Below are 27,086 nucleotides of genomic sequence, written 5' to 3' on the forward strand. Positions count from 1 at the left end.
TAGGTCATGTTTATTTATCTGGCAAATGGCATGGTTTACCAAGAAAATTTCACAAGCTGAAGTAGAGAGCTTGCCGATTCTGTTCAGTATGGTCTATATATGTACCATCAGGTCTTTGTAGGATTATGATACATTTTGTCTTTGCAAACTAATTTCATCGATGATCAGTTTAGATATAGGCCCTACTGCATTTTATACTGCAAGCTAGACTTGTTTCCTCAGGACTTCCAGCTTTCCAGGATAGAAGTGATGATGGTGCATCACACATTTGCACTTTGCCCTCACTGTGCTAAGGGTGATGTCACAGTGGATTAACAGAGTTTGTGACCGGCCACTTGAATGCTCTCACAGCTTACTGTTTCCTAAAGGGGCATTTAGTAAAAGCTGCAGAGCTTCCACTTAAAGACATCAAGTCAGAGATTGTAGCCAGTTAGCTGAATGGTAAGTGGAAATGGTCTCTTATATTGGAAAGACACTTCATATTTGTTCTTCATTTCTGTTTTAACTTGAGAAAACTTGCTGTACTTGAGAAATATTTCTGGTTCGCTTCTTGCACCCTTTTCTCAGCTGCTTGTGGATTGACAATCTCTAAACCCTGTAACAAAATGATGAAAGTTAAGAAAGTGATAGACACATTTAAGGAAATGTACGGCCAACAGAAAAGGACAGACCAATGTCACCCAGCAAATGAATTTACCACAGGGTGTGTATAAAATGTGTGTATGCTTTGGATTTGACGTACTTAACAATTTTTTAATTATAATTAAGGGGCAAGGGGTCATTAGGTGTGTACGTTTACTGTCTCTTCTTGTGGCACTGCGAGTTCATGCTGCCAAAGTGCTGCGGCCAATGAAATATCATGGTGAATACACCTGACATAACACCCAATCCTGTTTCCTTATTTGAGTGCCAAGTGGGGCAGCAACAAAGATCATTTTTGAAGTCTTTGGTATGACCCGACCCAGGTTTGATCCTGGGTCCCCCAACTTCGAGGCGGACACTCTAACTATTAGGCCACAGAAGCAGTCCTTCACACTGTTTCCAACAATCCTGTAGCAAGATTCTATCAGTAATAATTGTAAAGGACATCGAAATATTTATTTCAAAAAACAGCTCTTCATGCTTAAATACATCAGTTATTTTAAGAAACCAACTACATCTGTTTAATGAACAGCAGTTTTCATTACATTATCATTTTACAGACAAGAAAACTTTTCAAATTTCATATGCAAAACACGCAAAGGGAATCAAGGTTGAGCACAAATACATCTTTACATGTGTTTTTGTCAACGTAAGTAGCAAGAGGAGGTGTGTAGAAGTGTGTATCATCTGAACAAAGGCTCTCTAGTTTAGATATGTTATTGATTAATAGTCCACAAGACATATGTTAGCTCTCACCTGTAGAGGTGTGAAGGCTACACTGGATGCTGTTCCTGCTATCTGCTTCTTCACTGTTGTACTTCCTCCCCATACATTGTTCTGCTTGGAGAGTTTTTGCTACAAGTAAAATGCAGGAAATGTCCATAATTAGACATGACAGATTACTATATGTTACTGACTGCAAATAGCCATGATCCCACTGAATTATACAGTATAAACCTAGCATTCTGCAACCATGTCCAAATTAACAGGCAACTTTGGATACAACATAATCAAAGGAACAGAAGATTTTAAATCTTGACATCAGAAAAGATGTTGGTGAATAAATTTTAACCTTCAAGCTACTATGGGTAGGTTTACTTATGAAAAAGTCTTAAATGAGTAAAAATGACCTGCATATATAGGAATCAACATTGTTATAGCTGATTTATTTGATGCCTACACTCAGGGTAGGACTGGTGAGTTAAAAATGTTTATGTATCAAAGTGTATCATACAGAAAATGAGCTGCGTGTGTTACCTGTAAAGTTTTGGAGATCCTGGCCTTTGTTTTTGAGTCTACAGCTGGTCCTCGGACTCTGCCTGAAGCGGTTTTTCCACCCAGTGTGCCCAATGAGAAGCCAAGGTCATCCTGGTAAGCATCCTCTTCAATCTGTAAACAAGAACACCTTCTCCATCTCAAGTTTTTACACAGCTTTTTAGGTGTGTTTGTTTTCATTTAAACCGGCATTAATATACTCTACGTATAGGTTATCTCACACCTGTGCCAGCTGTCAGAACTGTACCAGAAAGTGAACATAATTGGACTAACACAGATGGAACCCACAGTAACTTATGAATGCAAAGATAAATTAAAATAAACGATGTCTCCTGGAATTTATCTGATAAATTTAACAGGGTTTAAACACTGTAGCAAAGAATGTTTGACTTTTACGATAGCAATGAGGTCTGATGGTGAAGGAAACTAAACACAGCTTGAAGAAAATCATTACAGTAACTACTACTCAAAAGAACATGTGAAACTACCTGATTTAAAGCTCAGTAGAACCAGCGACAGCTGGGTTTGAGCACACAAATATGAATCTGCCTGCCACTGTTAGATAGACTAATAAATGTCCACTGACCTCTGCAAAGTTCATTCTGTTTGCCTGCCTTCTCATTTCTGTAAGTCCAAGACGTTCCTTCATCTTGCGAGCTCTGAAAACATTTATATTTTCATGCATATTCAATCACGTTTTAGACAAAATCCATCTGATATAAGAATGTAAGAATATTTTTTTGTCTTCAATATGCAGCTGAAGGACTATACAGAAACAAACACTAAAGCATCATTATAAATGTGAACATTTGCTGAATCATTACATCTTTGAAAGTTTTAAGTACTGCTGTGCTACAAGCTGCCTTGGGCCCTCTGGGGTTAAGGTGCGCGTCTGCGAGGTGCAATGACCCAGGAGCCTCTCATTAATGCAATCGATGTGAGTTCAGCTCAGGCCGGCTTTCTCTCCTCTCCACCAGAAAGTCTGCCAGCAACCTGCTGATGGTCGTGGGTTTCCCTCGAACTGTGCTGGTTTCCACCCACTATAATGCTGGTCGCTGTCATATAAGTGAACTACCCTTCAGAACAGCGTAAAAGCACCAATCAAATAATTAAATAAATACAAGCTGCCTTGAGTTTTGATCATTTATTTGACTGTTGTTTAACTCCCTTACTCAAGAATATTTCACTCATACAATTGTGTCCAGTTCATACAACTGTCAACCACCATCTTTCACCAGGTACTTGACAAACTTTCTGATCACACGCAAATGGATTTGTCAAGTGCTGATCAGGTGCTTGTCTGGAGTTTTCAATAAATATCAATTATTTTGTATCAACTTTTATTATGACAAAGTCAAAATGATTGACCTTCTGCCCCCTCTCTTCTTGCGCTGAGAATCTATAGGCGGGGCAAGTGGTTTGACCTGTTTCACAGGTGGAGGTTCCTGTAACTTGTCCAGTTTCTGCATGATCTCTGCTTTTAGATTATCTCCCACTGTTCCATCCAGACTCTCATGAAAACTGTCCACTCTAGCAGCAAGGGTACACTTAGCAGCAACCAAACGGGCGGCCTTCTTCCTCAGATCCTGCACACACAAAGTTACTGCTTTCATACAAATGTATAATTTTAATCTATAACTGCAAATGATTTAGGCTAATTAAAATAGTTCTATCAACACTGGAGAGCGATGCAAAATGACTCAGTCTACTTGCGTGGTCCAGTTCCAAGTTGATGCATTTTTCTACAGTATATCTATACATGGATTTCAGATTTGGACACATAGCTGGTAGGCCACAACTGCTAGGCTCTTGCCTATCCTATAAGAGCTGATATTTTCCAGCCCCACCAGGTAGAGGATGATGAATACCTCATGTTGTGCTGCAGGATGTACAAATTAGACAGATAGAAGGTAGTCCTACAGGAGTTTTTTTGATCAAAATCAAAGAGATAATGCATTGTGTCATTTCATATCATGGAAAGGACGGTCAATCAGTGAAGGCATATATAATTTATAGCTCATAACATTTTAACTAGCCAGATTGGATAACATCTTTATAGCCGAACGATACCATGCAGTATATAGATCAGATGTGGTAACACAAACCTAACAAAGACGCTCATGCTTAATAGAATAGAATAGAATATAACACTGCTATTTCCCCCTAAAACCTGTCTGCTGCTCCTTACCGCTGGTGTATCCTGAACTATTTCTGAGTGGAAGACGTAGCCTGTGTGAGGCTGGATAGCTGTGGAGGAGAATCCTGACAATGTTCTCTTCTGCGCACCTAATACCTGAATGTTACATGATGGCATCTTGGAGAGGTTAGTCAGGCCTCCAGCTGAACCTGGAATAAGTCAGTACAAAGCCGTTGGTAGTGTCAGATCATCATACAAAGGGCAAACAACCAAACAAACAAAAAAATTGGTAAAAACCGAGAGTTAGCTTCCTGTCTTTTTATGATCATTATTAAGAACTTACTTATAAGTATCATAACAGACTGCAGCTTGGAGAGTAAAACCAGAGCAAAAACAAACTCCCAAACTAAGTACTAGCAAGATGCATTATGGAAACTGGTGGGCATTTCACATCACACATTCATCTTCATACTACACATTCACACAACTGTACTGTGACCTGCACTTATGTTTGCTAGTGTGACATATTGAAATATCAAAAATAAATTTCCTTGAAGTCAAGTAAAGAATTAGACCTCCGCCTAGTAAAAAAGTAAAGACTTAAGAGAGGCTTTAAATCTAGATCTAAACTGGGAATTTCCTAACATTACAAGAAAACTAGGAACTAGAGAAAGGCGGAAAAATACAAACAACTGAATAGTCTTGTCGGTTTAAGTGTCATAGTTATTTTGCAAAACTTGGAATTAGAAGTAAATGTCCAAGTCGTTAAAATACAACAGTCATATTCTTGGGAGAGAGATCCAGAATTGCTGTAGGAAACAGTTACAGTTTTCCGCTATTCATGCTGTATGACTGGATTCTTCCTCTTCTTTTACTTTTTAAGGCAAAAACCTCTAAAAGTCGAATTCTACAACCCTCGGCCATACTGGTATTACATATAAAGAGGACGCTCAAAGACTATAAATCTCATGTCTTACTCCCTTGGTGCATGTGAAAAGGGATGAGACAGAAAAAACAAGTCTATTATGAAATGGGATGTTGCTTTCGCTGACAATGGATGGATAGATATCACACACCAGAACAGAACAACGTTTTGGGACATATTTGTTTCCATCCTCTACGAAAGCCATTGTGACATCATGACAGAAAGGTTAAACATATGTAACCAGTATATGGCGGACAATCTGCAACTACGTCATAGAAAGATAGACCAAATACATGTTGTAACGTACTAATGTTACTTACCCATGAGTTTGGCAGCAATTGGTGCACCAACAATAATAGAGAGATTAGGGGCGATAAAGGACATTCTGGATTCGACATACTCAAATATCTCTGACTTGTAATTATTCAAATCCACAGCCTGCAAAGTGAACAATTAGGTATTTAACATGTAGTGAAATTTTTCTTTTTACACGAAATCATGAACATCATTACATGCACATGCACTACCAGTTTTAAGTTATATCATCAAAACATATTTACTTGTGATGACAATCAATCACACTGAAAAGTACCACAGAAATGAAGTCCATGTACCTACCATATCACAAGCTTCTATCACCAATGCCATATCTTCCTCTCCAAGTTCAGAACTACCAATGACAAGTGACAATAAAATATACTGCAAGTTTTCTGGAAGATTCCTTCCAGGGAGCTAAAGTAATTTACATTTTACTAACTGTTTTTACCGTGAAACACGACAGACACAGGCCAAGTAAACATTATACAAGATGCTTGTTTATGATAAAGGTAAATTATACCTAAAATATGTGGTGATAATTTTTTTAAGTATTTTTTAAACTGAGAAATGAACAGCTAAATGTTCTTCTTATAAAGTGGGATTTATTGTCCACAACAAAAAAGTAGAGAAAACAACAACCATTGTATCAGACATAAATCTTCTGACAGTACCACATTTCCCTGAGTAATTGATCTATGAAGATTGTCAGCACTAACCCTTGTGTGGTGGAGGCTGTAACACTAACCACCATGATGGTAGCTGGAGTCAGTATTTCCTGTAAAACTTCACTACTCTTGGAGTTCTCCAGGATATTGTTACCTAATTCCTGAAAACACAACCAAATATCACTACATGTGCCACAAAGAGGCCATATGCATACAAAACAATCATCAAATGAATACAATGCTGATATTTATGTAAGCCCTCACAATGTTACTCCACTGATAATTTTGGATACCTGTCAAATCATTCTTCATGGCTCAAGGGGCCCATTAAAGATTGCTTTACAAACAAATTTCCTAGGGGAAGGACTGCAATAAAACACAAAAGTTAAATATACTAGATGATGACAATTAGCATAACCATTTCAGTTAACTGTTGATTTGTCGTCTCCAGCCCCCTTTTCTCTCTAGTGGTCGGGTAAGAGAATTCTGAAACATGGTTTTAAATGTCTTATATAGTGTTTGTCAAAAAAATCCTACCTTTACTGTCCTACAATAATCCATTGGAATTGGGACCAATGATTCCAGTTCAGGAAATCTCTTAGAATAAATATCTCTGGTGAATTTGTGGATAACATCTGAAATCAGACAAGGCAGCATGTGTCACATTTTCAGTAAACTCTGAATAATCTCTGAATACATGTAATTTAATAGAAAGGAAGGTTTTAACACATCTCTCCCTTCCAGTATTAGAATGGCGTATTGTACCATGCATTAAGTTTGAATTTAGTTAGTTTGGAAGAGGGTGGAAACAGGCCCAAACGGCTCTTCTGACATGTTTGGTAACACTCAACTTTTAATCTGGAATTCTTACAAGGCCATGGGATACACCAAGTTAAAGAAACAAGAAACATGTACCCTATGCATATATGGCTAAAGGCAAAACCTTGATGTCAGCAGAAACAGCTGCGCTCTTGGCGTATATACATAACTTGCATCTGACTGATTAAAATTGTAACATGGCGGTGGTTTTGATTTTCTCCATGTGCATGTTTTAGGCTTGCTCATTCCAACCATGGGATACCTTACTGATACAAGGTTATAGTTTGCTACAATGTCCAAGTGGTGACAAATGAGGGGACAGACATACTCCAAAAGGTTAATATATTCTTATGTTCCTTGTCAAAATTAAAGATGGTGAAGATCTTTCCCGGAGACTTGACTTTCTCTACACACTGGACAGCACTAGGCCACAAGTGGCCTCTACAGAGTTTAGTGGAACGGAAATATAAAAATGCCGTCAACCATCATCAAACAGTCCAAATAACAAAACCATTACACAGAAAATAGAGACAAAAGGAAGGATGACTCTAAAAGCTACATAAAACTTAAGGTTTAAAGTTTAAATACTTACTGATCTCATTATCAATTTCAACTGTAAGGTTGTTGGCCTCCACTATAAGTAAATACTCTGGATCTGCTTCAACTGGTCCAGACACTACAAACATAATCAGAAGGGGACTGAAAGTGCAAGTACTCTCACAACTGTAACAATGTTCTTAAGCTAAAGACTTTAATTTAGATAGAAATAACCCTGCATACCTAACTGTAAATGCATCTACCAACAGTTTGTCGTGTCAACTGTTGTATGTTATAATGTATATCACTGAAGTAAAAGAACAGTGTGTAAATTTTGCGATTTTCATTTTGTCACTGGACAAGGTGTTGGCTGAATTGACAAAAGATTTATTTTTTTGATTGTTGTTTTACGCCGTACTCAAGAATATTTCACTTATACTACAGCGGCCAGCATTATGGTGGAAGGAAACCGGGCAGAGCCCGGGCGAAACCCATGACCATCTGCAGGTTGTTGATAGACCTTCCCACGTACGGTGAGAGAGGAAGCCAGCATGAGTCGGACTTAAGCGCACAGCGACCGCATTGGTGAGAGACACCTGGGTCATTACGCTGTGCTAGCCAATAACCAACTGAGCCATGGAGGCCCCGAATTAACAAAAGAGGACGACCAATTCTATGAAAAGAATGGCGAAATTTTAATAAATTTCAAGGGATAACTACTGATTCACAATGACTTAGGATCATTAAAACAGATAAAGAGTGCCTAGCAATGACCACACAATTTAAGTATTTTTTTGATCGTTTTCTTTTTACACCGTTAAGAATATCTCACTTATATGATGACGGCCGGAGTTACGGTGGGAGGAAACCAATTATAACATAAATGTGAGACTTTGTGAATAGCCTGAATTTTCCAGAATTGCCTGTTATCAATCACTATACGTACATGTACGGCTTCACCTGTGTTATCCCAGGCAATCAACATTGCAAGATTGGCTCAACAGTCCACTTGATTGGTCAGTTTACCAGCGCCTTGTACAAGTAGGTTGTAACTGCACATCCAGAAGTTTCAAATTTGATTTGGTATGATAAAGAGATGGCCATAAATGACACATAAGAAACATACACATGTAGAGCATCACTATGACACCCAGTATGAAGGGTGACTGACAACTCGACAAATGGTTGTAGCAGTCAATAGTCTCCATCAATGTCATCAATTTGGGATAAAATGGTAATACAAGAACAAATACGCATTGAGGCTTACCATCTCTTTTCTTTGTTCCACTCTGGTATTTGTGAATTTGAGACAAAATTTCTTTCAGCTGAAAAAAATCATATATCAATCTCAGTAATACAGACAAAACCATACAAGGTACGATAATTAAGCGTAAGTAAATAAAAATATAGGAATTTTAACACCGTAACAAATTCCTCAATGGCATTCATTTATATGCTCAGGGTTAGGCTTTTGTGGAAAAGGAAACCATACAGAGCTAGGGAAACTAACCATTACTTTTCTCAGATACACCTGATTTAACAATATACTGACGTATCAAGCAGGTCAGCTTCACTCTTACTGCACATGAAATCTACGGTGTTGGAAGCAAAGAAATTTGATTTCTGACAGAAAGCTTCGGAAATGCATTATTGTAAGCACTGACCTGGTGTATTTATATGTCGATGAGGAGATCAATCCTATCTGTGCATTTCTGCATCTTTATTTTGTTGGCTTCGGTCAATACATACAGTACATCCATGTGTTTTCACTCCTCGGGTCTTGATCTCGGGGAACAAAAGCCTTGTTTGTATTCCACATAACCCCACTATCTCCTATAATGTGGCGTGACATGTTTTCACAAGTCTTCTCTGACCTTTGACACACATTCGTAGATGACAGAGCTTGTAAAGTTGTACTGCTGACATTTCTAACTGAGTTGCTTCATCTAAAAGTTATCATGTTAACCATTTTCTTCAAAACTGTTGGAGTTATCCACAAAAGCGTTCCCACGTGATAATGTATTATAATGATAATGTTCGTATTGATGGGAGAATATGTGTGAGTAACTACGTAAGCAACCTACTTATATATAGCCGGACAGCAGATGACATATCTCAAGGAAATTCCCAAGTCATGTGGTGGCCAGAGCTGCTGCTTACTCTAGTCTCATTTGTACCAGAGTAGGGTGAGGCTACAAGATCATACCAGTTGAGCCACACACATGCAGGTAGATCCACACACACATGCATTATCAATAGTGACATATACGTTGAATTTAATTTACCTCCCTTAATCCTTACCATTCTAAGCTGAAGTATAGTAAAACACAAAATAAGAAACACTCTTCCACAATGTATACAGTTCATTTATTTGTTACCTGACACCATACTCAAGTCTTTTTCACTTTCAACCAGTGTTATGGGTGGGGGAAACTGGTGTGCCTGGAATAAACCACCAACCTTGTCCAGATACTCACAAAATTGTGACACATAGAGTTTCATGCTATATTGGTAGGCAGACAAGAGTGACCAAGGTACCGCAAGCAGTGAGAAAGAGGTAATTATCTACAAATTCCATGTCTCGCTCCTCATGTATCTCATGGTTAGAGTCGTGCATCTTACCATTTGAGCCACATTCAACTTCTCAAAGCATAAAAGTACCAGTACCAGCAAAACCAATGACTTCTGTAATACCTGATCGCTGTCCCGCAATTTAGCAACAGATCGGACAGAGGTTCGCCCCTTTGACATATCGGTTTCCATGAGAACATCTTCAACTTCTGTTAGTTCATTAAGAGCTTCGCTGTCAGTTTCTCCTAAGGCATCACCTCCCTCTTCTAGATCTGCCAGTAACTCGTCTGCCAATGACATGGTTGGGGATCCTCTTTCTTCTCTGCAACACAATGTGGCTAATTTATTTATCTGTCTGGTCTTTAAAGGAAGGGAAAGCAAAACATGAAATATAAGGATCTCATCAACAAGATGTAATCTGTACATAATGTGTGTACTTTTTTCACACAGAAAAGAGCATAAAAATGTTCAAATTATAACATCGACTTTTAAGTGCCATATTTGTGCGATTGTGTAAACGAATTGGACATTGTATCCTCATCAATGCCGGTAGGCCTATACGTATCTCATTCTGAAAATTGTTCGGATACCAATAAATTACCTATCCAATCTCAATTTTACGTGAAACAGATTTCAAGAGAGCAGTTACTTTTAAATGCTTTTAATTGCTTTCGCTGGTGAGTTCGCTGGAGTTTGAATGAAACCAGTTGGGGCGATAACTACATATCTTCACCCTACATCCACGCACGTTTTTCGTCAAGCACCGCTCATAAATGTGGCATCCGGGTTATTTCAAGTAGGAAGTAACGCTGTCGCGCTTGCGCGAATAGGTCAGCAACCAGTATTGAAAGAAGTAAATAATGGCGGAGATTTAGCGGACTGGATAGCTTTGCAATCTATATCATCACACGCAAGCCGTCTATAGTTGCTGCATATAATACATAGAAATCCAAAGACAGATTATCGATTTACTGATTTATGGGGGAATTGTGACGGTTATCAAACAGGTAAAGTGTCCAACTGTCTTTTTTGTCGAGATACCCTCCTTCGAAATTGTTTGTGTTTTCTTTCTATGTCAAACGATTTTGGGCAACTTAGATATTTCTTTTGATGTGTTTGAACAGGCATGGAGTTGCGAGTTGGCAACAAATATCGTTTAGGTAGAAAGATCGGCAGTGGTTCGTTTGGAGATATTTACCTTGGTGAGTATGCATCGAAAAATGTACTCCATTATTTTTTTGACATTTATGTCACATCTTCAGCATTCAAAGTCGACCTCGAATTAACTAATAAGGCTCAAAGACCAGTCTCAAATACACTTAGAAAAAAAAATATTGGAGATTTGGGCTTTGTATCCATACTTTTCTTCATCTACATGTTTGTATCAGAGAAGAAACTTTGTTGTTGAGAATGTCAAATTTCGCCGTGATGAGGAGCCTGATTTCCGTGAAATGAATCAGCAATGAATCTGATTAGGGTACTTTCCAAGTTCCTGTATTTTAGGTTTGTACCCTGTAGCTGTCAGTTTTGTGAAAAAGTATTACATATTTCATAAAGGGACTGTACTATCATGTATGTGGAATTTTCGGGATCATTTAGTAAATATGATAGATCTTGACCTTGTCTTTGTTAGTATACCATGACTGACTAGAAAACCATTTACACATTTGTCTCTGTTCTACAGTTCCATTGCCATTTTCATAATGATAGAAGAGTGACTTTCCATAATCCTTAAACTGCTCATGGCTTTGGTTTCTAAATCACTTGTCACTTTGAAGGTGTCCTAAGCTGCACCATCACATATAATGATAAGTTAAATGTTCTGTGACTGTTCTAGACACAGGGCACTTTTCACACTTTTTTGCCAGACTTTCATTTTGGAAAGCCTGTTTATTTGAGAATTTATCTCCTGACTTTTAAAATACAGTCACATGTTACATTGTACAAAAATTCTGATTCTCCATTGACTAGACTGTTAGATGCCCACCAATAAGCCGTAATTGAGTTATGAGGAAATCATGCGACAACCACAGGATTTTGGAACTAAAAGATAACAGATTGAGGGAAGGCATGTCATTGTACACTGTTTTTGCAGGGACCTCTTCTGTTTATTTTATCCTTGTGACGAATGCACCCCAATGTAAAGAATTCATAGGCTTACTTTGTAGACATATAAGAAATCAGAAGGATGAGTTATTTTCCAATATACCTGCATCTGTTACCCATAGATTGCAAAATCCTGCATGGCTCTCACAATATTTCTGCAGAACTAGATTAGGGCTTATTAGAAATGATGAGGATGTGCATGCATGTTTTCGATCTGAAAACCACAGTGCTGGTTTAATTTTTATTTTTGATCAAAATGTGTGATTATTTTTGCAGAAGTGCACTACTCTTCCAAATTTTAGCAGAGGAGTACTATAAGTTACCCCATCCCTGTAAGTTTGACACAGCATTTTATCCTGCCTCCTGGCGAAAATGCCACAAGACTGCGAAACGGGGGTGTGGCATTAGTCAGGAAAGAGGATAAAGTTCAGTATCAAACAAGGGATTGGGCACTGAATTTATTTCTATAAGCAGCCTTACAATGAAAATAGCAAATATAACACTAAAGGTCTTGATTTCGAAAAAAAAATGGTTTAAATTTTTGAAATTTGCGTATAATATAACTGTATAACGCACAGAGTAGTGATATAACCATGAAACAGAATGGTATTTGAGACGGTGTTTCAGAATAACTGATTTCAAGCAGTAGGCTTACACATACACCGATGCATAAAATTCTCTGCAAGCCAGGGTGTGCACAGTCCTTGAAACTCCTGGAAAAATACAACTTCAATTTCAAGTACTTGAAAGTCCTTAAAAAAGACAAATACTCCTGGAAACTTCTTGAAAATGGGCGTTTGTCCCGAACTTAAATATTCTCTGCTGACTGCCGAGTCAGTATAATCGGGAGCTCGCTGATAATTCTTGCATATTCAGGGCCTCTGGTGGCATTCGCCATTGTCGCAAATTTAGAACAATTTTCTGAAATGGCAATAAAATTTGAAAAAATGCGAATGTTTTTAGCAACAAATTTATTTACCTAAGAAAAAATTCAGACGTTGTACAAAATCTACAATGAGAGTTTTTTGAGGTTTTTAGCAGATTTTTGCAATATTTCTTATGAAAATAATCCACCTACTTTTATTTCAAACAGCCTCATCTTGGCGAAAAAACAACACAGTTGTATGGCGATTACTTGACAGAAATCTACAAAGGGGGGTCAGCATTGTTGCAAGTTGACTTCATTTTTGTTAAATAACGAATGAAAATCATGGCATTTTGGGGGATGCCTTTCATCGCCAAATGTAAAAAAAAAAGAAAGACTATATGAAGTTACCTCCCATGAAAAATTTAAACCTTTCCACTTAATGAACTATTTTTTTGGGATCCAAAGTAAATTAAATGTTTCAGAATATGTACGCCCTCTGGTTCTCTCCTGTCAGATTCTGTTACTCCAATGTACTGATCATAATGTTGCATTTAAATAAACTGAATTTACAAATTGATTTCGTAACAAATTTTTCAGATAGAGCAAATTAAATTTTACTAGGATCCTACAGATAGGTTGAAAAACGGATTGATTTTTTTTTTCAAAAAAGAAAAACATGCTGCAAAGCATTGGTACATTGTTTTGAGTGCAGCTCTAAATGTAACGTTCTAAATGTCAACTCCAGACATAGGGAGACCAAACTGATTCTAGCAGCTACACCAAGGCAGATAAAAACGAATTACAGGAGACCTACAAGAGTCATGGCCGCTAAAGAAGTATGGCTGAAGAAAAATAGTACTTACTACAAAATCTGATGAGTGACTAAAGTGACTGGATAAAAAAAATACTGACCCAGAGGAAGCCCTGCATAAGGATATATGGCTTTCATTTTTTTAACTGAAGTAAGGCCTGGTGAAAGAATGTGTCGCATTACAGAGGTGAAGGGCAGATATTTTTTGCAAAAGCAAGCCTACTTTTCAATATACATGTACATCCATGCAAATTAAAGCATCTATAATTCAGACTTAAAATATAGTCTGTAATGCACACCATGGTATGTTTAAACTAGCCATGAAAATGACAAAAACTCTAGGAAAACTCCTTGAATTTCATTTTCATATACCTGTACGAACCCTGTAAGCACTCAGCTTTCACAAGTAACCAAGTAGACTACTATATAACCAAGCAAAGAGTTATCCAAAGGAAATCCATGCTGATGTACTGAATCAAAAAATAAAGAATGAAATTGGGATACAGACTGCGGGAAATCAGGTCACAGTGTAATGTCAAATATAGGTCAACTGGAAGACAGACGTCGGAAAGTTCAACTTCTGTAAGATACAGATGTAAAATAGTAGTGTTCTATTTTAATAATAATTTTGTGGGAGTGGATGTTCAACTTAAAGTGAACAAAAAGTCTGCCACTATATATACATAGAAGAAAGGATATGTAAAAAAATTCTATGAAGTTTTGAAAGCTGAGAAGATGAAGTTCAGCATTGGGAATATGGGACTGACGGACAATTCACTCTCCGAGTAGTCATTTTATACACGTCCTTATGAACTTGGCCAATCACGAGTGCTGAAAGTGTCATGTGATAATTGGCTGTCGCATCAAAAAACCTATTAGCTCTCGATTGTTGTTGTGGTTTCTTATTGTGGATAGACAAATATGGAAGCAATAAATTGGATTTTACCATTAAAGTGTCAAACTGATGCATTTTGAACCACACATTTATGAGCAGGGAACTGGGAATGGCTGCCCATTTCACAATGCATACATGTTGGGTAGGAGGCAGTAGTAACTTGTCAGGGTGAACTGGCAAGAAAATCTCCTCTGAAGAGTCATTGAAGAAAAATATTGTGACTTTGCATTGCTTTTCCTCAGCATAGTCAGATTTATTACAAAACTATCTTAAACCAAAATCTGAATGAAAGGGTGTGTCATCAATAAGAAGATCCTGCTGTGTTCTGTAATTTCCCTGATGTCGGTACAGCTGGCAAGGCCAAATGCTTACACCCTTGCTGGAAGAAGATGAGCAAGACACTATGCGTGTGTCCATGAACATTGACCTGACCAAGCGCCAAACCAGAAGGATCATCAGATTTTTAAACACAGGACAGAGCTGTTACTCTTTGATTAGATATCAGGCGTTTTTGTTTGTAGTTTTTGATTGTGACATTGTTTAATGCTGATAAGGTACGAGAGAGCTCCTAGGTTTTGTGATGTCACTCTAGATAGGTATAACATGGCAGAAGGCACTGATGATGGTTTGCTATTTATGTTGTTGATTACCGGTGTAGAATTTTTAAAAATATTTTTAGAACATTGCTGAAATACTACTTTATACTACTTTATTAATTCAGTTTTAGTGGCTGACTTTATGCGCACTTTAATGATGTTACATCCAGAGAATATCAGCAAATCTCAGCAACCATTTAAAATCACAAAAGAGGTTGTTTTGTCCACTTCCCTGCAGTCAATTTAGGCCAAGTGCAAAGTTGTTGTACTGTAGGCCTACATGTGAGTTGTAACTGGTGGATATCCGAGGCTGATAGATTTCTGTGGGATTTCTAGACTGGTCTGGCTTCTGATGAGGACGACATAGGTAATTCATATCACGGATGTTACTGCAATGGATTCACAAAATCTCACTCCATTTATATGTACACTGAATGAGAAATTCAATTACCTGCACCATTTTGTCTTGCCCAAAACATCATCTGACAGAGACTGAAAAATTGTTGAGTACGACGTTAAACCCCAAGCACTCGCTCATCTGACAGACTTTTTTGTTGGTGACATTTGGTTTGCTCTTGTTGTGAGTGTGATTTTTGCTTGTGGAGTACAACATCAACAAGACTTTTACCCCATTTTTGTTTAGGTCTTATCAAAATGAACAATACTTAATTGTATATAGGTAAGATCGGAATATGTAATATTAACAAGCTACACTGTTACTGAAACAAATATGTGAATGTAACTCCGGTTCAATATTTTTACACATTTTTAAAGTATTGGTAGAAATATAAAGAGGGTTTTCATTTTTAGGGGTCAACGTAGGTTAACCTGCGAGACACCTATTTATTATTCCACCCATTTTGTGAAGCCTCTACAGCTTAGACGATTAGACTTGAAATTTTACACCAAAATTCCCTTATACTTGTTAATTTTATAGCATATGTGTTTATATTTGTTTTGATGAACCAGTGAACGAATTGGTTTAAAATTCCTGGACTTTTTCTAGATATAGTATGTTCACTAAAATAAAAAATTCAAAAAAATTCACTTCCGGTAAAAACTGTGAAAGCTTGACTTCAGTTGAATTTATGACCTCATATCTAATTTTGAACTTAACACTTCTCTTTTTGGTGATTCTGAATCCCTTGTCGTCTGTCTATCTTTTAACTTTTTGAGATGTAACCCAGAAACTAAAATTCAGTTACGTAATTTCAGTGGCCAAAGTGAACCAAATTGTAGCCCAAGAGATGCCCTGTCTGTAAGGTGGAGACTGATGTGAGCTACGGTCAATATATTTTTTTTCTTTCAGAAATATGTTTAAGCTGTTGCTTCAACATTGAGTTAGACAGCAGTGGGACAGATATGCGCTATTTTTGACTTGCTGTTTTTTTTCTGAACTGTCCTTTATTTCCCAAATGATTGTGCACTTAACTATGACTATGGTGTCTCTTATTTGATGGAGTACAATGGTAATTACGCTAACAAATGATGTGGCCTTCAGCTGAATTGAATTTGGAAAGGAGAAGTTTCTAGACCCCAACTATCTGGAGAGAGAACATTTACTCATTGCAAGTATACGACATTTATCTGAAACATTTTCACAGGTTATTTAAGCAAGTGAACAACAGCTTTTGAAATAGTGGGTTGGAATATTAGATTTAAAAGAAAAAAAAATACACCTGTACCCGACTTGAGTCGGGATAGTGGACTGGCAGTTTTTCAATCTTGGGTAAGTCAGTGTTATTCATTGTGCCTAATTGTTTTTTATTTTTTTTTTTTGTGGGGGGTGGGGGTGGGGGGAGAGGTATGTGTGGAAGGTAGGATGATGTAACAGCAACAGTATTATTCTGTGCCTTTTTTGTTTGCCTTTAAAAAGGCACTTTTTAGGGAAAAGTTATTGGAGCAAGTACATATTTATTGATGACGAACTTCTGTGCCAAGTGAATGCTTATACATCACCTTGTTTTATGCTTCTGCTGTGACACAGAATTGTCACAGTCAAAGTGTAAAATAGTTTTGTCTTCAGTGTCTCCAAAATTGCATGTTGCTATATCATATGTAACTGTCAGGGCAACTTATGTGTATAGCATGGGTTATCATTACAGCTGCGTTCACATAAGCTACTTGTACACTTTCGTTTTGTAAACTTGCCCCAGGGCAAAAATGTTACCTATCTTTGTGGATGGAGTACATTGCTGTGCCGAAAGGCGTAATCTTACCCATATCAGCTTAAAGTGTAAAAAATGTCTATTTCATCCAGACCGTTAATGTTTTTTTTTTTTCAGGAACTGATATTTCAAACGGAGAGGAAGTTGCAATTAAACTAGAATGTGTGAAAACAAAGCATCCCCAGCTGCATATAGAAAGCAAAATTTACAAAATGATGCAAGGTGGAGGTAAGAAACTGATGCAAATATACGTTGACACATACGTCTCAAACTGAGAATGTGTGATATTCGTTTTCTGTGATAAAACAGTACACCTGATGACACTCTTCGTTACATCATGCGCTTTACTATAACACGTTTACAAATGTGTAAATTTTCACAAAGTTCTTCATGCAGACATACTTGTTTGCATATTTTCATAGTTTTTGGTGAAGAAAGCCTTCAGACTTAAATGGTTGCACTCAGAAGTTTGGTTATTGTGTAATTATGCAATAACAATCAAGATATTAGGCTGATTATTAGGCCTCTATGTTTGTATATCATGTATGTTACAAACTACAAGTAGCTGGCAAACTTCATATAACACACTTCACTTATAACACTGGACATACAATGTATTTGGCCCCCAAGAGCACAGTTGTATTGAGGGAAATTTGTATCTGTTTGGATGTATAAAAGCAGAAAAGCACCCTTTGAGTAAGCACATGATATTAATTGTCTGTCACATAGTGATATTTTTTTTAAAGGTATGTTTTGCCATAAGAAATTAAAATTTTTTTTAGTGGGTTCAGCTAAATACTAAAATGAATTGTGTTTGACTGGTAACTTGGGCCTATATTTCCCCAAAAAATTCATTTAAAAAAATTAAAAGGAGAAATCCGTCAGTTGTCTAAACTGTCTGCAAGATGAGATAACGTGCAAATGATGCAGCACAAAGATTCACATTATGCAACTATAGTGTGTGGTTCGCACATTGCTGATTGAAAGGGAATCATAAGTCTGGTAAATGTGATCTTCCTTTTTATCGAGAATTCATTATAAAGCATTTATGATTCCCATTGATAATCACTGTAGAACTTAAAGGAGAAGAAAAGATAAAAATGATGCCAAAATCAGATGAAAGAGCGTCAAGACTAATTTGCAAATATGATCTTTGATATTTTTGGGGATTTTTTTTTTTTCCAAGAGAAAAAGAGGTACTTGAAAATCCTTCCAAGTAAGGATGTGATGCTTGTGTAATAAATTAATTTGAATGTAAATTTGTTGTTTATATCGAAACATATGCATTCAACCTAAATTACGATGTTATTTATGAATATGTTAAAAATGTAAATATGATCCGAATTGAGGTTTAATACATTTGCCAAAATATTTATTAAACCTGTATTACATCCTCATTTATGACATTGTTAAAGCCTAGAAATACCAAAAGGGGGACCCAAATATCCAACATACAAAAATTATTTTCAGGTGTCTTTTTCTCCGAAAGGAAATATTGGAAAAAATATTGAAGACCACATATAGGAATAACTTTTTGCACTCTTTCATGTAAACTTTAGGTCATTTTTATGTTTTCTCAACCTTTAAGTTACATGGTAGGCTGGGGTTACAACACAATACCTTGTATAACATTTGAAGTTCACCAAACATCTCCAGTCATGTTCATTTTAAAGGGAGGTAACCCATTCAATATATTCATCTTTGGTGTTATTTTTAGATTTAGCAACTTCATTGAGTAAGTGGTAGAAGGGGAAACCCTGGTTAAAACTGAACATTGGATTGTCCACTCTATGTCAGAGACAGACTTTTTTTTTTCTTTTTCACAAACTATATCAATCAGCATCATGATTTCTTTAATTTCATTTAGTATAGGGGCCTCCATGGCCGAGATGTTAGCATGCTGGCGCAGCACAGTGACTCACAAACCTCTTATCAATGCATCACTGAGTTTATGATCATGATCTCAGGCTGGCTTCTTCTTGGGTTTTACGTAGGTTTCCTCCCAGTGTAATTCTGGCTGCTGTTGTGTAAATGTAATTTTCTTTTGTATGGTGAAATAAATAAGTACATTAATGGATTATATTCCACTACTTTCTGTTCTGTGTTCAGTTTGCTGCCAGAAAATGTTGACAAGTTATGATTGCATTAAGGCTCATTTGACTTCACTTTACCTGGATATGCTTCTTGAAGATCTGCATATACATGTACTGTAAATATTTTATGCGGAGGCTCTGTGGCCAAGGTGGTTAGCATTGTGCAATGAACAAGGAACCTGTCACTAATGGGTGTGGGTTTTCCCCAGGGTTTTGCCCGTTTTCCTCCCACCATAATGCTGGCCAATGCTGTATAAAGTGAAATGTTCTTAAGTATGGCGTATTACACCAATCAAATAAAATAAATCTTTTATTTTTCATATTTTCGTTAGTTGGAATTCCAACGATCAAATGGTGTGGGGCAGAAGGAGACTACAATGTGATGGTAATGGAACTACTGGGTCCAAGTTTAGAAGACCTTTTCAATTTCTGCTCAAGAAAATTCAGTCTCAAAACAGTACTTTTGTTGGCAGACCAGTTGGTAAGTCTGAAATTATATTTGCTTATCACTTTTGATTAAGTATTACTCAATAATAAAGGTTTAAAAACAGAGCACTTATAGCAATAAATTATTGTGATGTACTGGTGTCTTTTTAGGTGTATATGGCATGTTTTTGTTTTTTTGTGGGCCTTGTGGCCAGGGTTTAAGTATGGATATTTTCTTTGAAAATAAGAAAATACAGTGTGTAGCCTTGCTGTAGCACACTGGTATAGGGACATGTTTCCTGAGCGTGTCATAGGCTACCTCATGCTACAATAAAATAACCTTGGGATCCAGCGTATAGATCTCACAGGTCATGATTTTGACATGGAACTAAGTTTTATTGATGCAAAATGTGTTTTATCATATGCTTACTTATGTGTATTGTTAGTTTACTATAAACGTGCAAGATTTTTGTTACCTAAGGATTCAACCAGTGTTCTACGGTTCACAAGTTTCCATGTACAGAACACACATATCTTGGCACCATGCTTAGAGTCACATCTCGTGGAGATAGCTTGCCTACCTGTGATCATGAGCCTGGGCTGATCTACTGAACACGGTGCATATTGAACATTTCCACAAGCTGAATGTATGCTTGTCCACTTGATTTTGAAATAAGAAAAGCGCATTTTGTATCTGCTTCGTCCACATCTGCTTGTATTAGAAGTAATTCACTGAACGTAAATGCCGCAAATTCACAATGGCAGACTGCATACGACTGTAAACCTGATCACGTTACCGCATTATAGCTTAGTAATGTTAACCATTAATGGGTTATGCAAAATCAATGCATTAAATGATGGAAAGAAGAGTTCAACTAAACTTCGACTTGTCAACATGCCGGTAAACCAAGTCTCTCTCTCCCTGCACTTTCACACCTGGGTGTAGCCATTCAATAATTTGATTAAATGTCTGGAAATATTATTTATTCATAATTAGCTTCCCCTATATGTAATGTGGAATTAAGTGTAAAAGAAAAACATTGAAAAAGGGTACGTTAATCTGAGTAATATGACACTTTAAATCACTAGATGTTGAGGCTGCTTTTATGCATTTTTTCGACCAACACTCATTAGTCTCTGCTGAATTGTGTCATACAATTCCAACTTTTGCAAGCTGTCAGAACTTCGCCATTTAGTTCAGTGTTAAAAAGACACTACTCAAGTGACAACAAGCATATCAAATTTCTCCACAAAATGTTTTGTCGTCCTGCATAAGGTTGTAAAAACAGGCCATTGCAGTACCGTGGACTTAGTTTTTTAAAATTTTCAGATGATTTTGCCTTTAGGAAGGTGTAGATTTTACAGAACAGTACGGAAGGATTTTGTACTTGCCTAAAATTGCCATATCTGCTCTCGTAGTATAGGCAGTATATCTGTTTTTGATGGCTTTAAAGTCATTATGTTTCTCAGAAGCCCTCCAGGTAACATACTGTTGAGATAATTTATAATCTTTATAATGAGGACCAGTAGCTAAATCTGGAAACTCCTTGAAAATTATTGGCATTTACTGAAAGTGTACAAATATTAATTCCTTTTTAAGGTCTGCCTGTCACAGTGAGCAAAATGTGCTTTGTATTGCTGACGAGACCACACACATGCGGAAGTAATGCTGCAACAATTTGAGATCAAACTGGCAAGGAAATGTAACCAATTATAACCTCTTCTATTATTCATAGAAAAATACTTTTCTTTCCATAAAATTAAAAATTTTAAACCTAAAATATGAAATATCACATGGGTCACACACCAACAGTAGGAAATGAAGCAAATAATATCGTGCTGTTTAAGTGTATTTCTTGGTGAAAAATCCTTGTTCATTTGCAGTTATAGCTGCTGTCATTCGAAATCTAAGCCACCTGACATGAAAGTACACCACAGATTTTTGCGGGACATGATTTGGGTCCCATTATATCTGATTACACACTATATTATAACAAGCTATATTGAGGCGTATTAGAGCGAGGCTACGTAGAAGAGGTTGACTCTATATTACAAAAAGTCAGCTTAAGCCAAGTCATAATGAAACAGTCTTGATATTTAGGAAGGAAACCTAGCAGTATTTTATGTAAATTTAAAAGCATGCCATTGCATTTGTCGGCTGGAATACATGAAGTGTGTATTTGGAAGTGTTTCAGTTGATATTAAACGTGTAGTCCTTAGTCCCAGCCATCTATAAATCTCCGGAGGTAGGTTTCCTCCGGGCTCTGTCAGTTCAGGTTAAAAATTCATGGGGTGGTTTCACTGATGTTTTAATTAGATGTTTTTTTTTTGTTTCAGATAAGCAGAATTGAATATATACATTCAAAAAACTTTATCCATAGAGATGTGAAGCCTGACAATTTTCTCATGGGCCTTGGCAAGAAGGGCAACCTTGTGTATATAATAGACTTTGGTTTGGCGAAAAAGTATCGAGATGCAAGAACACACCAGCATATACCATACAGGGAAAATAAGAATCTCACAGGGACGGCCAGATATGCCAGTATAAACACACATTTAGGAATAGGTATGTACATATATTTCTAGTCACTGCTCTATTAGCTCAAGCTTTACAGTATGGTTTACCATTCCAATTAGTAGTTACGAAGGTTTCCTGGATGTGTTTGAAGGGAACAACATCTTTACTGTTTACATGTACATGAGGTTGATCTTTGCTTTGTTCATGGATTTGTTGTGTGCGCTTTATTCTTAATCTCTGTGTTGTAAAATTGAATAATCGTAATAATAAGAAAAATGTAAATGAAGAGTCCAGAAATTTTAGTCTTTATCACAGCTGTACTAAATGCATAAATAGCTCCATAGCTCCAGAATTATTAGGGATCTACAAAACACCAACTGATTATTTTATTAGATCAAATTCATGACTGTTATGAAAACGTTTCCTCTTGAACATAAATTACTGTAAGACCTACATTTAACATTAAGCTCCCAGCTTCATATGATCCGACTCTTGACCAGTGAGATTGCATATTCAGATTCATCTCTCCTTGATTTGGTTATGACCTTCGTCCAGAGGTTTTCCATATGACTGGGGACGATATGTGGTTTACACTGATTTCCTCCACCAATAAATCTGACCTCCATCAGAAAAGTGAAAAGTTTTTCTGTATGACTGTGGCCATAAATAAATCAAATAAATAAAACACTGATTAGGGCCGATAAAGACTCCCAGGGCTTGATGTCCATGTTACTGCCACCAACCTGCATTTAAGCGATGCCTTGCAGCTATCGTTTACCGTCTGCTTAGCTATCTCGTTATCAATGTTTTGTGACCATGGCCTTAGATTCAGTCCGCACTTTGAAGAGAGAAAAGTTAACAATTTATCAGATTCCCTTTGTCTTCAATCCAAACAAGAAGTCAGCATTAGTTTCGCTTTTAGCTGATGCAAAAATGAAAGAACATGCCACAATACGAGAGCACATGCACGCACAAGCAAAGGGAGATAATTTTGTAGCTCTCAGCACAGTTATCTCTTGTAACATCTCTCTCTGGTTTGCAATGGCCGCAAATGGTGTTTCTTACGTTTTCATTGAGTAATAAATCTGTTGTATCTTTATCATGCCACCGTAAATTAGAAAGCAGAACTTATATCTGTCCATACATTGACATCTCATGCTTGGCCTGCGATTTTATTTGTTGATTGCTTTTTTGGCAGGCTGGTTTTAAGTTGGCCTGCTAAGGCAAATTTTCGACCTGCTTTTCATCATTTGTAGGCCCCCATTTCGAACCCTGCCAAAGAGGTTTATCATCTTTTTGTCAAAGATATGTTTATTTCGCCAGTCTGAAGATTTCCCTGTCTATAAAAATGATAGAATCACCCTGTCTGTCTGACATGATTTTGTCCTGGCATATCCTCCCAAACAACCACGCTGATTTTGATGAAACTTACCATACATCTTTCCTATTATCTTAACTTGTGCATGCTTATGTTCAGTGGGTAATTACCCCGTTGAGGACTTGGATTAATAGTGTTTTTCCATGTATTCTAAAGTACTGAACCTATTTCCATGAAACTTAGCGTATATCTTCCCTGTAATCTAAACTTTTGTGGGCTCAAGTTTTATTACAGTCAGATAGTTATTTACATAATTAGTCTTGTTCAGGTCATTAGTGCAATGATGGATGTTCATGTATACAGATTTTGTCCGTGTAACTCCTGCTAAAGTATTGCACCAAAACAGTCTGATTATGAGGGGTTCAAGACTCATGGCTGGAAGCACTATTGTAATTGTTCGGGAGACTGTTGTTCTCACTTAGATTATTTTTCTTCTCTAACCACTCTTTTTTTCGTTTTGCGAGGAAACTGCGTGTCACAGCTGTTAACTTTCAATGCATGTTCAATACCAGATCACTTGGGCAACCTGCCGGAGTATAGAACTTTACCCACCTGTGACCTACTTTTTGGCCATATTGGAGCAGTATGGAAGTCTAAAAAAAACTACTTCTCCAGAACCACAGAGCTGATTGCATTGAAAATTGATATGCATGTACAAGACTACTGGGGGTATTAGGATTGAAAATTGAAAGCTTGCCATTGGTCGTTTTAATCATGTGGATGAATTTGAAAAAACAAGGTATAGCAGTTAGATGTAGTTTGGCCTGTTGAATACAACGTTGGCTTTTTGTTTTTTTTTAACGATGTAGAGTTTTCCTTGAACTGCAATTTTAGCTCATTTCAGTGTCATTTTTCAAATGTCACTGTAATAGTTATGGAACTGAAAATTGGTCAGTAGATAGATCAAGTACAGATCTTCATTTTTGACTGCAGAGCTACGACTGATAGTTTTGCCATTAAAATGTGTTTAAAAAGTCAGCTCGTTTGAATATTTGCAATATCTCCAAAAAACCCACAGGTAGAAAAAACAAACCTGGTATTTTCAGTGACAAACATATGGAGCAGCTTTTGACATTTTGTGCTGTTTGGTCAGTCATGTGATTTTGCAGCCATTTTGAATTTTGTTGATAAGCTTAAACTATCTTTTTCGGTAAATTGGCTAATGATCTGGATGAAATTTCACTTGCAAGTGTTAGGTAAATTCTAGATGACATTTTTAAGTATACGCAATTGTTTAATATAAGAAAAAGATAACAACATTGATACCAGAACATCAATCTAGTAAAAATATACCTTTGCTATTTCCCTTCCCAAAAACTTACCATGCTGTTTTCCAGGTTGTGTTCTAGTATTTAAAGTCGATGGTTGTGTGGCGTTATTTACAAGGAAGCACACCACTACATTAGGCTTTATATTTGCAGAATTGTCTTGAATCTGCCGACCGCTTGTCTTCCTCTCCACTTGTGTGTTAGGCCCATACTAGAATGGAACATGGATGGTTGCTGTTTGATTATTGAAATAATAATGCTGCCTGGCATATGTGGATAAAACACCCATGACAATAAAGCATGTGTGTCGATTTGAAGGCAGACTTTCTATTTATTACAGACCACTTGTCTACTGTGGCAGGAACATGACATAAATCTGACAGTTGAGTCTCAATGAGGAGGGGGAGGTGGGGAATGAGGCTACACTCTCTTTAGATTAATTTTTACAAAGATACTGTGTGACATGTTACCACAGGTATTTCAAGAAAAAGTTAGTGATATCTGTCATTAAATGTCATTAAAGTAGCTCAACCGTGCTTTAAATTTTACCATACAAATGCCTTCAAAGCCCACTGATGTACGTACCAAATGACCTTCAGAGAATATCAAGCTCTGAGGAGTACGTTTTACTATGAATGGCGTCGGTTATTTCACAGAAAATATAATGATGCAGCATCGTGCTTCCGGTTCCTTAACATGAAGTAGCTGATGGTCTCTTAAGAATACCTTATTAAAAAAAAAAAAAAAGATTTATAGAGTTGCCAAGTACATCAGAAGAAAAAAACGTCTTAGCAGTTAAATCTGTTTAATTCACTCCCTTTCCTAAATAACTTGGGGTATATTATTTTTGTCTTTCCCTTTAATTTGTTTATGCCTTAAACCTGTAACATTCCTGGTTTTCATTGTAGAACAAAGTAGGAGAGATGACATGGAGTCTTTAGGTTATGTATTCATGTACTTTCTGAGGGGCAGTCTACCTTGGCAAGGTTTGAAGGCAGCTACAAAAAGACAGAAGTATGAGAGAATAAGTGAAAAAAAGATGTCAACACCAATTGAGGAGTTGTGTAAAGGATTTCCATGTGAGTATTTTTATCAGAAAAGGAAACTTTCACCTTCAAAGCTGGAAAGGCAATTGTGGCATGTATGTACAGACTTGCTGCGTTTGATTTTTAGGTCGCCTGTATAAGTATTGGTGTAGCTTATGCCATACCCTAATTGTCATTGTCTGGAATGGTAGCGGTTCTGACCGGCTACAGAAGACGATTAAAACGGGAAACATGTACATAACTAATGGGAAGATTGCAACATAGAGCTACGAAAAGGGGTGCATAAAGATAGTTTAGTAAAAATGGCAGGAATCGGGATGACTTCAAAAATTTTCTTGCAAATTTGATCTCATCTACTCTAGAGTTTTGGAGTGTCAAACCTCACAGTGATGTAGAAAATCCATTACAGATGGCTGAATGGTTTATATTTACTAATAGTAATGTGGCTTATGTGAGGATTACTGGCCCCACAGAATCTTATCAGATATTAAAGGTAGGATGTTAAACCCCAAGCACTCACTCACTCACCAATATTAAAGTTCACAGTGGCTTTTTTAATTGTAAACCTCTAGTACCAGAACTTTTTAAAAAAAACTTTTCATGTCATCGGTAACCAGTCTCAAGTAATTCTTTCAACAACATCAGGATTTCCTTGAATGATCAAAGGGATGTCTTGCTGACTAGAGTAAGATATCACTTGTGTTATTACGCACCCCATGCCATGACGTTAAAAACAAACACTTTGTTTTATGATGTTCCAATCCAAGCTTAGGAGTATGACGTCATAATACAAAGTCAGTCAAGTTTAACATTTCTTACATCACAGGATGAGACACGTCATACAAGACATCATGTGCAACGTCATGCTATATATACAAGTATTTGAAGGCCTGCAACTAAAAACATTTCTTAAACTTGCTCAAATATGCAAAATCACGATATTGTCAGAATATAAATAATAAATAGAACATTGCACAGTGAAGGTTGAATATCATAAATACTTTTCTTCTGAGGGGTAACAATG

At 36.9% G+C, this 27,086-nt stretch overlaps 2 protein-coding genes across 7 annotated transcripts in view; one reads left to right on the forward strand and one right to left on the reverse strand.

Annotated features, from left to right (window-relative positions):
• LOC135472300 (U4/U6 small nuclear ribonucleoprotein Prp31-like) lies at window positions 1–10,667 on the reverse strand. Of its 4 annotated transcripts, none has more exons than XM_064751758.1 (14): window positions 10,539–10,667; window positions 10,013–10,211; window positions 8,586–8,643; window positions 7,374–7,457; window positions 6,500–6,597; window positions 6,014–6,123; window positions 5,598–5,649; window positions 5,300–5,417; window positions 4,106–4,263; window positions 3,286–3,503; window positions 2,504–2,576; window positions 1,900–2,031; window positions 1,399–1,497; window positions 1–595 (listed from the first exon to the last, which is right to left on the reverse strand). In XM_064751758.1, exons 2-14 carry the CDS (start codon window positions 10,187–10,189, stop codon window positions 491–493), a joined length of 1,482 nt encoding a protein of 493 aa, XP_064607828.1. In that variant the 5' UTR covers window positions 10,190–10,211; window positions 10,539–10,667; the 3' UTR covers window positions 1–490. The 4 variants fall into 4 exon arrangements, with proteins under 4 accessions (XP_064607828.1, XP_064607820.1, XP_064607846.1 ...); XM_064751750.1 differs by having other exon boundaries at window positions 10,013–10,249; window positions 10,539–10,661; XM_064751776.1 differs by having other exon boundaries at window positions 10,491–10,659.
• A 75-nt stretch (window positions 10,668–10,742) lies between these two features.
• The window catches only part of LOC135482060 (casein kinase I-like), a 34,093-nt gene continuing 17,749 nt past the window's right edge, over window positions 10,743–27,086 (forward strand). For all 3 annotated transcript variants that reach the window (XM_064761891.1, XM_064761888.1, XM_064761890.1), the window contains exons 1-6: window positions 10,743–10,896; window positions 11,014–11,091; window positions 17,451–17,561; window positions 19,759–19,907; window positions 22,190–22,418; window positions 25,925–26,095. In XM_064761891.1, the coding sequence (XP_064617961.1) occupies window positions 11,016–11,091; window positions 17,451–17,561; window positions 19,759–19,907; window positions 22,190–22,418; window positions 25,925–26,095 (736 nt within the window). In that variant the 5' untranslated portion in view covers window positions 10,743–10,896; window positions 11,014–11,015. The remainder of the gene's footprint in view (window positions 10,897–11,013; window positions 11,092–17,450; window positions 17,562–19,758; window positions 19,908–22,189; window positions 22,419–25,924; window positions 26,096–27,086) is intronic.

Source organism: Liolophura sinensis, chromosome 1 (genome assembly GCF_032854445.1).
Source record: "Liolophura sinensis isolate JHLJ2023 chromosome 1, CUHK_Ljap_v2, whole genome shotgun sequence".
NCBI classification, from domain to species: Eukaryota; Metazoa; Mollusca; class Polyplacophora; order Chitonida; family Chitonidae; genus Liolophura; species Liolophura sinensis.